At 38.1% G+C, this 18,639-nt stretch overlaps 2 protein-coding genes across 8 annotated transcripts; one reads left to right on the top strand and one right to left on the bottom strand.

The window, feature by feature from the left end:
* The first annotated feature begins 159 nt into the window (after positions 1 to 159).
* Positions 160 to 15,931, top strand: LOC145990878 (mitochondrial GTPase 1). 7 transcript variants are annotated; one of them, XM_083126361.1, is made up of 3 exons: positions 160 to 242; positions 10,223 to 10,698; positions 15,589 to 15,931. In XM_083126361.1, exons 2-3 carry the CDS (start codon positions 10,256 to 10,258, stop codon positions 15,812 to 15,814), a joined length of 669 nt encoding a protein of 222 aa, XP_082982487.1. In that variant the 5' UTR covers positions 160 to 242; positions 10,223 to 10,255; the 3' UTR covers positions 15,815 to 15,931. The 7 variants fall into 7 exon arrangements, 6 of the variants coding, with proteins under 6 accessions (XP_082982487.1, XP_082982478.1, XP_082982469.1 ...); XR_014441991.1 differs by having other exon boundaries at positions 161 to 1,314; XM_083126352.1 differs by having other exon boundaries at positions 161 to 347.
* On the bottom strand, positions 8,456 to 8,875 carry LOC145987696 (uncharacterized). Its single transcript, XM_083122254.1, has one exon. The coding sequence runs from the start codon at positions 8,873 to 8,875 to the stop codon at positions 8,456 to 8,458; it is 420 nt and encodes a 139-aa protein (XP_082978380.1).
* Positions 15,932 to 18,639: the final 2,708 nt, after the last annotated feature.

The following is an 18,639-nucleotide window of genomic DNA, read 5'->3' as shown; positions in this document are numbered from 1 at the left end:
CTATTTTGAGAGCATTAATAGATAGTATGAAATACAATATATTGGAATTAAAGTATTAAATCTAAGCTAATAAAAGCATATTGTACAATTATGATGTATAGAAACACTAACTTAAAAATGTGTTATTCTTGGCAACATTGAAAAACAAAATCATGGCGAATGGGAATGGCGATATAGGCAAAGTTGTGTGTACCACTATTCTTGTTCCGTTACAAGCTCTGATGATTCTTTAAATATAACAAGTTAGTTGAAAATATGAGATTATGTTAATAATTTGATCGCCTAAAATATTCCGGTATTCGACGATACTACTAAATGTGTAAGAATGGCATCGCAAGTAATGAAAGGTATTTCCAAGTTCAGAGAAAATTTTCAACTTGTAAATACAAATGTTCTAAGATGGTTTCCTGGCCATATGGGAAAAGGCATGAAGGAAATGCAGAAACAACTAAAGAATGTTGATTGCATTATTGAGGTACATGATGCAAGAGTTCCAGTTTCAGGCAGAAACCCTAATTTTCAACATACCTTGACAGGTATAAAGCCACATATTTTCGTTCTTAACAAAAAAGATTTGACCGATGCAAGGTATAAAGATGAAGTAAAACAAAAACTTCTAGACGAAGGAATTTCTCATGTGATATACACTAATTGCAAAAATCAGAAGTGTTCTGGAGTCAAACAGATAATTCCTCTTGCCTCGAGGATGATTACTGCATCCGAAAGATACAACCGAAGTGAAAGGAAAGAATTTTTGTTGATGGTAATAGGTGTACCAAATGTTGGAAAATCGTCGTTGATTAATGTACTCCGTAATGTAAACCTTGCCAAACCTAAAGCTGCAAGAGTAGGTGCTTTAGCGGGTATTACTCGTAGTGTTCAGAATAAAATAAAAGTGTGTGAGGACCCACTGATGTATTTGTTGGATACGCCTGGCATACTTACACCTAGTGTAAAAGATGTTGAAGCTGGGCTGAAGTTATCTTTGTGTGCAAGTCTTCAGGATCACTTAGTAGGGGAAGAAGTTATATCAGATTATTTGTTATTTTGGTTAAATAAACACCAGTACTTTAATTATGTGGAACATGCAGGTTTGAGTGAACCTTCTGATGATATTCGTGAAGTTCTAATAAAATTAGCTTTGAAGTTGAATAAGACAAAGAAGATAAGAGGAACTGATGGTTCGATAGTGGAGAAGTTAGACCTACAGTCAGCAGCACAGAAATTTATTAGAATGTTCCGTGACGGAACATTGGGTCGTATCATGTTGGACATTGATCGGCTGCCTTCAAGCCAATGTTAAAGATGTGTAGAGTAAGTGTTTTAGCATTTTACTTGACAAGAAAAGAGTGACAGTTTGTTCCTGCGAATTCATACGCAGGCAGGAATTAATCCCAATTGTTTAATTGTGAACAAATCTTTGAAAAAAAACAACACTCACTCACACTCACTCACTCTCTCTCTTTCTCTCTCTCTCTCTCACTCACTCACTCACTCGTTCATTCTCTACTTTTTTACATTCGTACTTACCTATTCTGCATTGCGAAACATTGTTTAACAAGAGATTTCGCTTTTTTTAACGAAATTAGTATCTATTGTTGACATATCGAGTAATTATTGTTCCTTCTTTCCTCGCTTCCTGAACATGCAAGGTAAGAATCTAGTTTACGTCCTTTTCATAAGGAATATGTGTCATATATCGTTGGAAAGGTTATTGTATAAGGAATTCAACAAACTAAATCCCAAGGCGAGGAAAAATTTCCTGGAGGAGAAAATCGAGAAAAACCGATGTTGTCCGGATATGCATGATTGAACGTACTGAGGACATTCTTTGATGATGAAGCACATATTTAGGGGTGAAATGAGTGCTAATGGAACCTAACCTAACCTCGATCCCGTGAATGGTTAGTGACAGAAAGTGTAAAAAGAAAAGCTTACTTACCCTACAATGCCGGAGCGCCGGCTGTCTGCTAGCTCGGTTTTGTAAACGGGCAAGGAGTGCGCAAGAAAGATGTAAAGGGGCAAGAAGGACGTAAACTAGACTCTAGCCACATGCAAAATGGCAGGCAAATCTTGACTAGCGTTGTGTTTCAAACGGCAAAACAGTGTTTCAACCTTCTTAACAGAGAAAAATTCCCGCATAGCCCCATGCACCATCACGGTAAGGTTAGGTTGCTTTAGGTTGGGCAATATAGTGAAAAAACTGTGCATTTGGAAACTCTTGCTGGGGATTATGTAATCAGATGCTCGCAACATCCGGTTCAAGTACATGGATGGAAATGCAAGCAACAGCTTTCGTGCATCGGACGGACATTATTATAGAAAAATACATGATTTAGCAGCCAAATACATTGAAAAATGCGAGAAAACACTTCTACGACCTTACACAGTAACTCAATTCCGTAAGTACTTTCTCCTGTAAATTTGAAGAAATTCATTTCCCGGTTATGACATTTTTACCAATATTTTTTCCTTCCGTATATTTCAGTATTCATATGCTGTTCTTGAATAGGAACTGCTGCTGCTACTACATGTGACTGACATGTGAAGGTGTTTTACGTCCCTAAATGCTTTCATTGTTAGGTCAGGTTTGGGGCTCTTGGCAATAATAAAATGTTCCTAAATGGTTTCATTGTTAGGTAAGGCAAATCAGGTTTAGGGATCGTATCATTAAAATAGGCAACAGTTGAAGTTGAATGATTTTCATACATTCTAGGAACTTTTTCAGAATACTGGAAATGATAGTGGAAGTAAATTTGAAGCTTGGAGAAACTTTGAGCACAGTTCAATGATTCACTAAATATTATTTATCGAAGAAGTTACGATTTGAAAATTAGTTTACGCAAGCTTTTATACTTCCACTTCTTAGTTTATGGTTAGGGGTTTCTTTCATGGTTCAGACCACATATCACATTATCAGATGTTGGATGAATTAAGGGACTTCATCTTAAGGCCCAAGTTCCGATTGTTTAATTCAGATTTTATCATAGTACACAATCTTTTTTTGTCTCCGAACACACACACCAGAGTTTTAGGGATTATTTAAAGGGGTTTTATAGGTAGGTTAGAGAAGTCAGGTTTAGGGCTCTTAGTATTCAAATAACGTCTGTAAATGCTTTCATGATTAGGTTAGTCAGGCCAGGTTTAGGGCTCGTAGTATTAGAAGAATTTCTTTAAATGCATTCAACACATCATCGTGGTGGTGATGGTTCAATCACCAAAACCCTTATGAGCCATGTGTCAGCAGTAATCTGTGAAATGTCTTGTTGATTGGATGTGGGGATATTTGCTTAAGGTACCTTTTACACAGAGGCGAGCCCAGGATTTTCAAAAGGGAGGCGTAGTCAACCCTCATTTTGCCATCTTTTCCTACCTTTGAAGTTTTTTTTTTTTTTTAAAGTATACTGATTTTCGCTTATATTCATAATTTGTTTTGAGCGAATTACTCACAGTTTGACAAATATTAAAAAATATTTCTATTATAAAGCACAATAAAAATATCAGATAAAAAGTCACTTACTTATGATAATGTGAGTCTCCTTCATTGATAATGCTATATTTCGGAGGAACAACCGCCTCCTTCTTCAGGCACTTTTAGGCATGAGTCACTACCATGCCGCATCAAGTTTATCATTCAAGGAAAAGGTTATGTGGTTTGGAATGGAGATAGAAAATTTGATAAAACTTGTTCCCTTTTAAAAATATATCCTTACCGCTTGTCATTGTTCATTAAAAATCCACAAAAACAGGTTAAAACGGATAAAAGTTATAAAATCAAAACCCTCTGCCGTGCGTGTAGTCACCAGGTATTGCTCCCGTGTGACTTTTTATCTGATATTTTTATTGTGTTTTATAATAGAAATATTTTTTTAAGATTTTTGCTTATAGAAATCAAAACTATTGGTCCTAATGTAATGAAATTTGCTACGGTCATACCTTGGTGTATAAGCATGGTGACGTCACAGCGAGTGTTGGAAGTGGTCTCTTAATTGACTCTTTTCACTCTGTTGGGAGGTTGCAATTGTTGCACAGCAGTGACATAATATGCATGCAGCTTTGCCTTTTTGGCAGCTCGTTGATATGTTCCTGCGACATTCTAGGCAATGACTTCTTTCGTGAGGTCAGCAATCTGTTTCTCACTTCTTGCACCTGTGGCAGTTTTGGACGTCCTTTGTGCACATCCAACAATGGTCCCATTTTCAGTTTCTTCACCAAATATGGAATGGAAGACTTTGCAGGTGGTTTCCGGACCACAAATAGTGCAATAAATTGTCGCTGGCAGGTGCATGCCCATGCAAGGACCAGAGAGACTTTACAGCCATCTCCAATGGCATCACCGTGCTTCTCATACACCAAGGTATGTCTAGCAAATTTCATTACATTATGACCAATTGTTTGATTTTTATAAGTGAGAATCTGAGACTGAGAGTGAGTGAAACACCCTGTACATTCACCTTATATTTGCAAGTACAGAGTGTCTGATAGATCACTGCCAATTTATAATGATTTATAACTTATTTATTTGCTAACCAATTTTGTTCCATTTAGTGTTGTTATACAATCCACTTCTTGAGGTTTTGTTGGGCATAATTTAAAACTCCGCATAAACCCTAACATCCTTGACACATTTTCATAATTTAACAGGTACAACTGCTGTGAAAGATGTGATATTGCACTATACCGTTATCTTTGAACAGCCTCCTGCGAATGTAAACAGTGGCACCCACCCAATATTGATAGTTGTACCTATTAACTCAACACTCCATATGAAATATGTGCCTTATCTGACCACAAAATGTTGTCAAACAGTTTAGACCAGTCAGCATGCCATGACAGAAAAATTTCTGCAGATTCCATCCTCCTGTCACAGTCATCAGGAAACAATTGCTGGAAGTAATGTGGCTTCTATGCTGAAATATAAATATTTCATGAGAATTGTTTCAGTTGCATGTGAGAGCTCATTCTCATGAGATCCTCGACACCCAGGATTTCTGTGGACTCCTTGTGAATATATCATTAAGGATGGCAACATTGTTGGTTGCCCTCGATGTTGACCATCTTCCATTATATCAAAAAAAGCTCAATGAATGGAATGAATAATGACACTAGTTATAACAGAATCAGGTAGCAAATAAAGAAGCTAAAATCACTTAAAAATAGGGAGTGACTTATCAGACACCCGTATAAGTCTGGTATCACTTTCACACATCCATATCTTGGACTCTGAAACAATGCATGGCAAAAAGTAATAATAGTAATAAATAAATCTAAGAGCACGAAAGCTGGCTTACCTAAACAGGATTCCATTTCCTATTATTAAATTTACATCCAGTTGTGATTTCTTACATGATTAGATTAGACATTGAACAAGTGTTCTCAGGTTACCAGCCAGGTTAAATTGGAGTTGGCTTCCAACGTTTCAAGGGCATACATTGCTCCCATATTCAGGGAATGTTGAAATGGAAACCAATGTAGGTTAATATACACGACTATAGTGTGGCGGAGTTTGGATTCTGACTTGGCTCTCTCTGGATTCTGGTGTTCTCATTGGCTGGTGTCTTGTTTTTACGAAGGAGTGGGTTCCAGGCATGACTGAACTGGAGTTCCACATCCCTGTTAAGATTGGTGCTTTCCCATGATATTGCTATGGCTTCCTTTACCCGCCAGTCTGAGTAACTGGCACATTTGGCTATTATTTTGGTGTCTGCAAATAAAATTCTGTGTCCCTCGGTGATGCTGTGTTTTGCAACTCCTGACTTTTCCGGTTGGAATAATCGGATATTACGTTGATGTTCATTCCGCCGCTGCTCAATGGTGAATCCCGTTTGGTCTATGTATGGTGTCCCACACTCACAGGGTATTCAGTATACTCCTGGAATACAAAGTTCCAGGTGATCTTTGACTGAACAGAGTAGGGCCTTAGTTTTCAGTGGCAGTCTGTGAATGGTCTTCACCCCGTGCCTGGCTAGATTTCTGCTAAAGTTCCCGGATGTGTGTCCTACGAATGGTAAAACAGTTACAGTAGGGCGTTCCTGTCCTGTGTTGGGGCTGGGTGGTGCAGTATCGGTCCTTGCAAGGGCCTCGTCCTCGTGTCCGACTAGAGGTTGAAGCAGGGATATGAGGTATTTGACGATTCTGTAGGTTGGACTGGGTATAGCACTGACAATACGTCAAGAACTCCACTGATTTTGTCCAGGAATTGAAGAAACTCAAGGTCTCCCCATCCAACATTCTAGTCAGTTTTGATGTAGTTTCCCTGTTCACCAGAGTCCCAGTCAAAGACATTGGAACTTTTAGGAAGTCACTTTCCACCATCCATAGTTAATCTCTTCCGCCACACTCTAACTTCCACGTATTTCCGCCACACTCTAACTTCCACATATTTCCTCTACAACGTGAAATATTACAAACAAACTGATGGAATGGCCATGGGTTCGCCACTCTCACCGGCGATCGCAAACTTCTACATGGAACATTTTGAACATGAAGCATTGAAAGATGCTCCCAACCAACCTTCCTGTTTCTACAGATATGTGGATGACACGTTTGTCATTTGGCCACATGGACGACTGTCATTACAGAGTTTCTTAGACTTCCGTAACAAACGGTATTGAAATATCCAGTTCACCATGGATATGGAAGAAGATGACTGCCTCCCATTCCTGGACATCCTAATCCGCAGCATACCAGATAACACTCTCGGACATAGTATGTACAGAAAACCCACCCACACTGACCTGTACCTGATTGCCAATAGCTAATTGCACAAAGCACAATGGCTCGCCGTTCTGAACACACTAGCCCACAGGGCAGTAACCATTTCTGACCAGGAAGATCTACAATCATAATTCACTCACCTCAGAACCAGTCTACAGCAGAATGGATACCACATCAGAGATAGCAACAGGGTGATCAACAAGGCAGTTTCATTTCAGCAGAGACCAAGCACGGAGAACAGTGTGGCCCTTAGAAGGGTCGATTCTTCACAGCCAAGAGAAGCCGAACATGAGGACACGACCCTTGCAAGGACCAATACTGCACCGCCCAGCCCCTCTACCAGTAGCAACACAGGACAGGAACATCCTATTGTAACGGTATTACCATTCGTAGGACACACCTCCGGGAAGTTAAGCAGAATTCTAGCCAGGCACAGGGTGAAGACCATTCACAGGCTGCCACTGAAAACCAAGGCCCTACTTCGTTAGTCAAAGATGACCTGGAACTTCGTATTCCAGGAGTATACCAAATACTCTGTAAGTGTGGGACACCATACATAGGCCAAACGGGATGCATCATTCAGCAGTAGCAGAATAAACATAAACGTAATATCCGATTATTCCAACTGGAAAAATCAGGAGTTGCGGAACACAGCATCACCGAGGGACACAGAATTTTATTTGCAGATGCCAAAATAATAGCCAAATGTGCAGGTTACTGGAACAGAAGGGTAAAGGAAGCCATATCACGGGAAAGCACCAATCTCAACAGGGACGTGGGACTCCAGCTCAGTCACGCCTGGAACCCATTCCTCCTTGAAAACAAGACACCAGCCAATGAGAACACCAGGATCCAGAGAGATCCAATAGGAAGACAGAATCCAAACTCCGCCACATTATAGTCCTGTATATTAACCTACACTGGTCTCCATTTCTACATTCCCTGAAGATGAGAGCAATGTATGCCCTTGAAACGTTGGAAGCCAACTCCAATTTAACCTGGCTGGTAACCCGAGAACACTTGTTCGAATCACATCACCATGAAAGCTACAATTCCTATTTTAGATTAGACATATTAGGTTTTGTGCTTTTAGTGTTCTGTACTAGCAACAGAAGAGGGGAGGAGAGGATCTCCCCTTTCTCTTTCCCTCCCTCTTATGCCCAGTCATATCATACATTCTGTTACAAAGTTAATAATGAAGTACAGGCACAGTGAGCAAGCTAATGTATTAATATTTGAATGTTACAAAGGTACAAGTCTTGCCAACACGGAGCACCAATCACTGTTCAAAATGCCCACCTCTGACCTTCACACAGGCACGAAGTCTCTGAGGCCAGTCATCAATCGCAGCACACACGGTCTCAAGAGTAAAGTCCGCCACTGCCTTCACAAGAGAACGCTTGCGACTCACAAGGTTTGGATGCCTCTTCCTACAGACCATGCCCTCCGCAACAGACCACAGCCTGTAGTCCAATGGGCTGATTTCAGGGCTGCTGGAGGGCCAATCATCCGGAGCAATGATATCAGGCACATTTCTCTGAAGCCACTCCTGTGTGGTCTTTGCCATGTGGGCCGGTGCTGAGTCCTGGTGGAAGCTTCACAGCACATTGTTGAATATGGTGGGGTCAACGATTTCGCAAGTGGCTCCAATACTGTCGCTTGGTAGACTTTTGCAGATGTTTTCACACACACCATGTTCACAGAAGTGGAGCTCAGTTGTGCCATCGTACGAAACCCCTCACCAAACCATCACTGAGGCAGGATGATGGCCTCTGAGGATCTGTGGCATGTTTTCACAAGCTTCCTGGGATGTCGAGGCATAAACACGGTCGTTTTGACGATTGTAAGACTCTTCAATCATGAAGATTTTTTCGTCCATGAAAAGGATCCTCTTGTGGCCACCATTTGCGTAACGCTGAAGGAGTCTTTTTGTTTTCTGCTCCCTCCGGACCTTAAGCTGTGGAGTGAGGAAGTGACCAGTACTTCGCCGATAAGCGCAGAGTCCTAGGTCACTTCGGAGCACACGCGACATCGACATTTTCAAAATGTTCAGCTCTCGAGTCATCACTGCTTGGTTCCTCACGCTGTGAGGTCTACCTTTCCTGGGGCGGTCCTCAATTGTCCCTGTGTCACAGTATCTGTTGACACCCCAATCCATTCGACTCGCAGTGAAATTCACCTTTCTGCTACCACAGCCAAACACACAATGATACTGTTGTTTGATCCAACATTGCCAACCAGTGTTGCCATCCCTGTCTAAACTTTGTAACAGAATTTATGATATGACTAGGTATGTACAATTATGTTATGTTTATTTCATGACTAGGTATGTACAATTATGTTATGTAAGTCAATATTAGGCATGGAAGAAGTAACTATTGGCAATTTGATTAGCTTGCTTTATTTTTACACCTTTGTTCTCCTCAATGGCACGGTCAGGATTTTCAAATGGGGTTATGTGTACTTTTTTAGTGGTCAGTTCTCATTTCACCATCTTTTTCTGCCTTGGATGTTCTTTTTTATAAATACTTGACCAAAGGGGGAGAGGGGAATTATAAGCTCCCCTGAGCATGCCACTGGCTCTATTGATTTTTAGGTTAAAAGCATTGCACACCAATACACACCTTCGAGTGAAAATTGTATATGTAATTTGCTTGTGTGAAAGCCGAGAATCACATTGGTAAAAGGAATCCAGTTGATATGTGTGGTAATGGATTATATTAGGGGTGGATCAATGTGCCATTTTTGCTGTTACCAATAATGAACAAATACAAAACTTGCCAATACCAATCAGTGGTATGCCCATGATTTTCATGAGGTGAGTTATGTCACGTCTTTATTTTCCATCTTTTTCTGCATTTGATGTTTTTTTTTTACAAATGCTGAACTAAAGGAGGGGGGAGACATGATGGTCACCTCACCGTGGGCATGCCACTGATATTCTAACAATCCGATATAAAATTACAAATCTTCTTTTAAGAACAAATTTTTCATGTATATGCCATGCGACTATAATGGATTGTTCTTTTGGAAAAGAAACAGCATATTTAAACATTCACTTTACAAAAGGTAGACATGGTATATGTATTAACATTCACAAAAAATAACAATGACAGATTTTTACACTACATTTCAGGGAATTGAAGGATATATCATTAAGTTATTTTATTGTTATGCAGATTCAGCTGATGCTAGGAGTGCAGAATAATCAGTCTGCCTCTCGTATATTCATGAGATTTGAAATCAAAACCTCTCTCTCGTGCAATTTGGACCATATCTTTTTCTCCAACTACTTCAGGTTAATTTTAGAAAGGAATATTTTAAATAGTTAAGTGAGATTTCATTCCAATATTTACCACTGCAGTAGAAACATGAGAGTTTTGTAAGAAATAATTTGCTTTTCGTTAATTCATGTGCCTTGTGCAGATGACATGTAAACTCTTCTGAAATAAAATATGAATGTTTATGACATGAGATGATCATATTTCTTAATTTTTCTTTTCAGATTATAAAACTATATGAACTCTAGTGAAATACAATGGAAGAAGAAAATGAAAAGTTTCTAAAACTAAAGAAAGCATATGAAATGGCTATGGATGTAGAAGGCACACGAGTGAAAAACATTGATGGTGAAAATGAAAGTCCTATGTGGATTGTTGGTAGTAGCAATTGGCTGGAAGACATTAAGCTTAGTGATAGTGCAATGGGCAATATTGTCTGCGAGTGTTGTGACAAACATGTCAAATTTTACAAGACTGATGAAACACCTCAAAATAAATCAAAGAGACATTTGAATGACTTTGGAAGTGCTGATAACATTAACATTGAGCCTCTGATAGATATGGTGAAACTACCACTAGAGGAACAATTAGGTTTTATACCATTTACCGTGGAGAAGATAAAGTTAAGAAATATTCTGCACCATATTAAAAAGAAGGCATCTGTACGCTACCACGAAATAGACAAATGCGATCTGTGCAGGTAATTGATCTGATAATATTAAGTTACTATAATCTTACATGTAACAGTAAGAAAATTAACTTCTTCAAATATATTTGATTCTTTTGTCTCCTAATATTGGGGGGGGGGGGGGCTGACTGGTTCAGATTAAGTGGTGTCGTTTTCAGATTTATTGAATGACAGTTGTATAGCAGTTTGGCATTTTATTCACTCAAGTTGGTGGTTCATGTTAAATGTGAACATATCCAGTGCATAGCATAGGATAATACAGAGAATTCCATGACATTAGCTACGAGAGACTGCAGCAAGCTTGTCTTTCCCGGTGAACGGGTCCGCGACAGTCGCTAGAGTCAGCTATTAAAATTACAGTTTTCATATTGTGTACTAACCTTGACTACAGAAGGTGTTGAAAATGATGTCCCTCTGCTGCAACACATTTCTGGCATCTCCGAAGGAAATTGGCATGTACACGTGCAAGTTCGTCTACTGTAATTCTCCCGATTTCTCGTACAATACCCTCTTTTAACTCTCGAATGGTGTGCGGATTGTCTTTGTATACTTTATTTTTTATATTTCCCCATTTTTCTTTCCACTTTTATTCAGAACTGACCCTGTTACTCTAAACTTTTTTACGAGGTTTAATATAGTGGTCCTATGTGGAACGGGAACACCAGGAAATTTCGTTGCAAAACGTCGTCGCACTTCTCCACAATTCCTCTTTCCGAAGTAACACTCGACAAGATAAATCCTTTGTTGTAATGTAAACTTTTGTGGTGCTTCCTATTCGCTCCTTCCTGTCCAACAGACAGCATTTTCCTCATTTTCGATTGGTGCAGGAATTTTCGAGATATTGCTAGCATGGGTATGGTGACAGGTTGAAACCGTGGTTTAAGTTGACTCAGTCCCGGTAGATTCAGTAGAGAGATCGTGAGCAACCAGTCATTGAGCTAGACAAACCACAGAGTTATAAGTTGTAACAGGTTTCATTCTATGGTTGTAACAATCCATAAAAGTATAATAATATATTCAGAATGATGTACTGTCTGGCTGCCTTAGATGAGACCATGGACAGAAGTGCGAATGCGCCAACTGGAGGCTGGCACTTTGTCCAGGAAGCGGGTTCCGTAAAAATAGTCTGCTGTGAAAACAACAGTGAAGTTTGAAACGTAGTAACATCGCTGCCAAAATACAGAGAGATGTTTATGAATTATGTAAGGGTACATAATGATTGATTTTGGATTGATTTGTTGTTTTAAGTCCACTTTATGCACAGTAAGGCTAATCGGGACTGGGCCTACAGTTTAAAGTGGGATCCGAACCACTATGTGCCTCCACCGGGAATCGAACCCGGGACCCCTTGATTACAAGGCGACGACACTACCACTGCACCATCGGGGAGACCAGGGTACAGAATGAAAAAATAGCCATCCATATACTATATAAGCAAACGGATCATATCAGGAAATTCTTCATCACGTCACATTAGAAGATAAACATGTTTGTAAACCAGTAACTTTATTCTGGATCAATTAAATTGATCCCCTTAGTAAGTATTATAATTAGCACAAATGTACACAGCAGTAATCAGGATAGTATTCACTAATAATAGTATTATTATACATAGTATTATAAATACAATAAAGAAAATGTAGGAACTGAATGGTTTGTGGCATTGTGTATTATATCGAGAGTATTTTGTAGAATATGCAACAGGGACCAAAACGTCACAGTTTTTGTTGTTCCACTTTGAAACGGTTTGTTACGAATTGTAAGAGACATCACAAACACAACAAAGCAAGCAGTAATAAACAAGATGCGAAACCACACAAGCAAAATGCCACAGAGAATGGTTTGTCTTTCTACCTGCTTCTCCTCTCGCGTTTGGAATCGTACTTTCCAGCTAGTTCCATTTCCGTTGGCCGGACTACTGTCTAGGTGCATATTCCCTTGCTTTGGCCTAATCGATTGAAAACTTTGAAATTCTTTGAATATCAAAACATTGTGCAAATCCAGTTATGTTGGGGCAATTCCTGAAACTTGTCACCCATCACTGCTGGAAATCATCTTAAACCCAGGCAGGCATGTATCTAGAATTAAATTGGGGGGAGGTCCTAACCAAGTATGTCACATAAATTAAATAAAGTTTTCAATCAATATATTAATAAGATTAAAATAATAATGATATTTTAATATGTAAATTAATAATTATCACTGTTATTATAGCACGAACATATCTGGCTTATATGTAATTAAGATCACTAACATTTGGCTAATTCCACAGAAATGTACACCAAAGTGAGTTTTAAAAATATTTTTTACCAACTCATTGAAATACAACATGTTGTTGGTAATGTTCAAAAAACAAGAATCGGCAACTGGCATCAATGTATGAGCAATAATCTGGCAACATTGTTAGATGGAGTGCAAGTTTGTTAGCCTCTTTTGTTGTTATTGAAAAAGAAAGAGTAGTGCGAGTCACGTGATTAATTTGTGATTATTACGTAATTGTTTACTTTATAAACATTTTAGCTATTGTGAGTTTCTCCTCTATTATATATATAAAGTCAATGGTAGTATCAAACTGTTTTTTTTTTTGTTTGAAGTTGGAAGAAAATTCAAAATATTAAATTGCACTAAAAACTGTTCCACTCATGTAGTGAGAGTTACATTTCATTACAAATTGAAATGTAAATTATCAATATGCATGCAGTATCATATTATTTATACCAAAGTATAGTTTAACACTTCTTCTTGAAAATGCAATAAGAAAATCCGTTGCCTATGCATCATAAGTAGACCTCGGATTTTAGGTTTTTAACCTATTTTTCCCTTTTGCAGATAAATAAGAAATAAGTTATGACAGCGTTTCATTAAGAAATGCAACAACTGACTAAGTTTTATAGTGCCTAAAAGAACCTATTTTGCTTGTTAGGACCTATTTTAGGTTTTCTTTTAAGGTCATTATATATATTTTTTTAAGTTTTATAGGATTTTCATATCTCGCAGAAGTATTTACTCGATTTGGTTACGAAACAGTTTAATCACTGGTGTGTTTGAAACATGTTTTCTATCGATTTCCTTCCCTCCATGTCTATGCTACTTTTCAAAGCTCTAAACAAGACATTTGATGCCACTATTACCTGCACACAGTGGCGGCAATTAAAGGGGGTTGTTCCCCTATTATTTTTTGCCCCGCACTATACACTCTTAATGCTAAGTCTTGTCTACTAAGAGAAAGTAAACTGTCCTTGTCCCTCCCCCTTCCCAGTTTGGCACCCAATCGCCTCTACTGCCTGCACAGTACAAAGTACAAACTTCTGATCAGCACAGTCTTACTCACTTTAGTGTCAATTCGGTCATTTTTTGACATTTACGCCTTGCGAAGTAGCATAGCAGCATTCAAATTTGCACCACTAACTATGTTTCTGTTGAGAGATCATTTTCAGCATATAAGATGATCCTCACAGACAAAAGGTGGAATATGACTGATTCTTTTGAAAAAAGATTCAGGGTGGTCACTAGGACCACGATGAAATTCAAGTATAATTCCCGATTTAAAAGGTGAACTTCCAAAAATTCAAAGGTAGAAGTAGATGTTTCTCTATACCAGTCTTACGTATGACCAACTCTCACCACACACACAAATATATTAACAATATAAAGGGTCTGTGTGATTTCAATGCACCCCAAAATTTACCTAATCAACTTCAAGATATCTTATTGTGCAATAATCTTCTATCTGTCAGAAAGATTGTTCTGGAAAAGTCACTATCAATGTAAATGGATTGAGAAAATTCTATTTTATTTTCCATGCAAAAAAAACTGCAGTAGCTCATTCGTTAGGGCATCTGACTACCATGCGAGAGACCCAGGTTCAATCCCCAGCAGGGGAGAACCAGGATTTTTTTCCACCTGGAGGTAAAGGCAGCCAGGGGCGTGGTGCTGATCACATCACCCCACCTTTGACCGTGATCAAGAAAGTGTGGTACCGTAACTCCACACTCCCTATATGCCTTCATGGCATGGTGCAAAGCACAGGGGAGCACTTTACTTTTTTTTTTTAGAGTAAACATCTGCTTGTACCTTTTTTCATGTTTTACCAAAATCATGCATAATTCAGGAATTCCAAGCGAGTATACACCCTAGTATTGTGCAGCAAATTATACATGCGTAGTTCATTTTATAATCAACAAGTTACTTTTGCTAACAGCACAAGTATTGTTGTACAATAATTTGTGAATAATTTTGAAAATGATGTAACAAAATGAAAGTTTCGTTGGAAATTAATATTTGGTTGTTATACATAGGTAGGCTATATACATATTAAAGTTTCTTACCATTGTTGTGATTTTCTTTTGAGTGTATGTAATCAGTAGTTTTCAGGCATTTTGTACAATTTTTAAGTTTTTTGGAATTTACTTCAGGATTTTTTTAGCCTAATTTAGGATTTTTAAAACCCATTTTTGAATTTTTAGTCTGTTTTAGGAACCTAAAAGCACATTTTTAGAACCTAAAAATCCAAGGTCTAATCATAAGATATACAATGCCTAACAAAAGAAGGTGTCAAATGTAGTGTCTCACACATGGAATTAACCATTTCTATAAAAACAGTTGTCCTACCAAAGCAATTAAGTATTTTTGTCAATTTAATTATGGACTTGGTTAGTCCTACCCCCCCCCCCCCTAAAGATACCCTTCATGCCAGGCATGAAGACCCTGCATGAGGAAAAAATGCACATGCATGTTTGCAAACATTTTGGCAGCTATGATTTGGCACCCAGCAAATGTATTGGAAGTCCCAGTTGAACCTACATTTGCCACTGAAATTTTTGTGTAACATTTTTTTTTAGTTCAAAAAGAAAACAATGCTTCACATTTTAAGTTACTTACTGAAATAACTTTCCTTTCCAGGTCAGCAAGGGATGAATTTGAAGAAAATGAATTCCACAAGTGGATCCAAAGAACTTGTTTCAACAAGAAAATTGAAAAGGACTTGATGCATATGTTACCATGTGTTGACACCTTGACTATGATTGGTGACTTTGTGCAGAGCATTCCTAAGTTCAGTGATGGAAACAATGCAGTGTGGAATAAAATAAGCGACAGAGTGAAAGAACTGCAGGGGACATTGAAATGAAGATTAATGCCAATGTTGCAGTGTCTTTTTGGATGCATATTTTTGATATGAATGAATTTACCAGTGTGACTAGCCATACTGTATACACAGTGCAGTACTAAAAGTTAATAAAGAACTGATATAACATGTATATTTGTTTCTTTTGGATGCAGGAAATTTATTATTTTAAGTTATTGTAAAATTAATTAACTACCATCTTCAAACAAATGGCTCTTGTATGATTGTAACATGAATGATAAAATGTAGAACAAGAACTGCTCCCGTGATACTGAGATACGTTTCACACCAGGGAAGTCAGAACTTATTTCGAAGTGGGGGGGGGAAGTTCTTAGATCCACCACCATTTTTTTTCTAAATCTCTCTTCATATATATATTAATTATATATTTTATTTTTATATATTCATGTAATTTATATTACATTTTAGATTAAATTATAGATGCTGCTCCCATCGTCCTCTCCGCTCTAGGTAATATAATTGCACAAACAAGCGGTGATGAATACATTAACCAGCCAATTGATGGTATGTATACATTGGGGCAATGCCAGCTTCATTGAGGTCAAATCACAATCTAGAAGAGGTGCTCCTTAATATATCAAAGTTCTTAATTGTTCAAGACTTCTTTTTAATCATATCATTTAAATATAGAAAATTACCAATGGCTAGAACAAAGTTAGAACAACATAATGACTGATAATAGAAAGCAACCTTTTGAGAAGCCTTTGCATCGCTGGTTTGCGGGGCCCTTATAAAATATACTGTTCTGATTTCACAATGTTCATTGGAAGTGAGCTCCCTACCACGACTAAGACCGATAAAACTTTCTTAGAATCTTCATACCATTGCTTAAAGCTGAACCTAAGGAGTCATCAGCACACCTAAGAACAACACATAACCCCACAGAGGATGATATTGGCTGGGGATCCAGGTGCCAGAGCCCTGATGGGAAAAGTACAGTAGAACCAAAGGCAACGTAGACCCGTGAGTCCATGCATCGTACTCCCGCATGGAGGGGCATAGTGAAGTATGCTTTGACAACTCATCAGTAAAACTAAAAAACTTTTCTCAGATAAAGAGTACAATTAAGAAAGTCCTCTTTTCAACTGCGGCTTGGGATGGTTCACTTGGACAGCTCTGCTTAGCTGACAAGGTTGAAGAAATTTAACAAAAACATGAAGTGAATCATGTTTTTCTAGAAATAGAGTTTCACACATTGATAATAGTTTTTTTTTAATGTCTGGTACATAATGCAATGTATTTCTTTTTAGTATTTCACCTCTGCATATGTACTCGTATTATTTTTTTTAAAAAAAACATCAACTTCACTTACTGTACCAAAACAGGTTGTTTTTTTTAAAAAAAACTTAGTGGATGTTATTTTAAGAATCCACAAAAAAATTAAGGCATTTTCGGAGTCTGAACCCTGGACCCAAAACCTGGATACGTCATTGCGAGGGATTAGGGTTTGAGTGTCCCCCACATGTATACTATGTATCCACCCACCCACATGTCCTCACCCCACATGTATACTATGTATCCACCCACAGACTCCAAAACTTTTTATGTGTAGAACTAGTAACTATTTGAGCAATTGATTGCAAGATATTGCATAATGTACTAATTGATTTTTATTATGAACAAAGACAAACCAGATGTGGAACATGGGCAGTTTGGGTGGCCGTGAACTAATTAATTAAAACAATGTAAGGGACATTGTATTTCGTAAACATTTCATGTTGTAACACTAGTATATGTGCAACAGGGAACAAAAAATCTCTGGGTCGCAGATTCAAACCTAGTAACAGGAACATTTCTCTCCCATTTTTTGTCGGTTTTCAACAGTGTAAACTCCAGTAGTAAATAATCTGGTAGTGAAATTTTGTCTGTAAAAGAGAAATGTGCATATTATATGTAGGAATATGGGCTACGTAAAATTGGAATCTCCACCCTTAAAATAGTCTTGCTCGTCTCCATATCACCTACTCACTCGTATTGTATTGGGGAGTTACTCCTTTCCAATCATTGTTGCATTTAATCTAACTTTATAAAGATGTGACGTTAGGGATAACTTTTCAAAACTGTCATGAATTTTCAAGAATATCACTTACTATTGTCAATTATAATCAACTTTATATGCTATTTCGAGCTGGATACATAGGTCCGAAGCACTGAAATTGTCCCCTCTCCCTAGGAATCGAACCCTGTCTCTTTAATGATAAGACAACTGCATTAGCCACTACGCTATCATCGGTGAACAGCCAGTTTTTGTAATGTTAAGTTATTCTTGGAATCGTAACTAAATGATAGCAAAAAAAGTTCAAATATCATACAAGCCATTAAAAATATTCTTAATGCTGGCATTGTCTTGATGAAGAATGATCCGACGGCGTTTGTTTGTTTTCCGTATTTGACCGAAGACCTCTGGCAAACAAATTTTTGCGTACCATTCAGAGTTGACCGTTCTACGTTCCTCTAAAGGCACAGTTGCCACATGACCAGTTTTCCCGAAAAAACAGGCAACCATTTGTTTTGATGTGCTTCGAGCGCGAACAACTTTTGTTGGATTGGGTTCTTGAAACATCCATACAGTCGACTGCTGTTTACGTTCCAGCTCATATGCATATATCCATGATTCGTCACCTGTTACAATCTTATATACGTCTTTTGAAGAACCACGATTGTATTTATTGAGCATTTGTTTGCACCAATTAACGCGAGCGTCTTTTTGAGTTTTTGTCAAATTGTGTGGATCCAACGAGAACATACCTTTCTCACAGCTAAATGATCATGTAATATTTTATATATGCTGGTGGAACTAATGCCTA

Source organism: Lepisma saccharinum, chromosome 1 (assembly GCF_977018435.1).
Source record: "Lepisma saccharinum chromosome 1, izLepSacc3.1, whole genome shotgun sequence".
NCBI classification, from domain to species: domain Eukaryota; kingdom Metazoa; phylum Arthropoda; class Insecta; order Zygentoma; family Lepismatidae; genus Lepisma; species Lepisma saccharinum.
The sequence above is the reverse complement of the archived record's forward strand: the minus strand, read 5'-3'. Positions and strand labels throughout refer to the sequence as shown.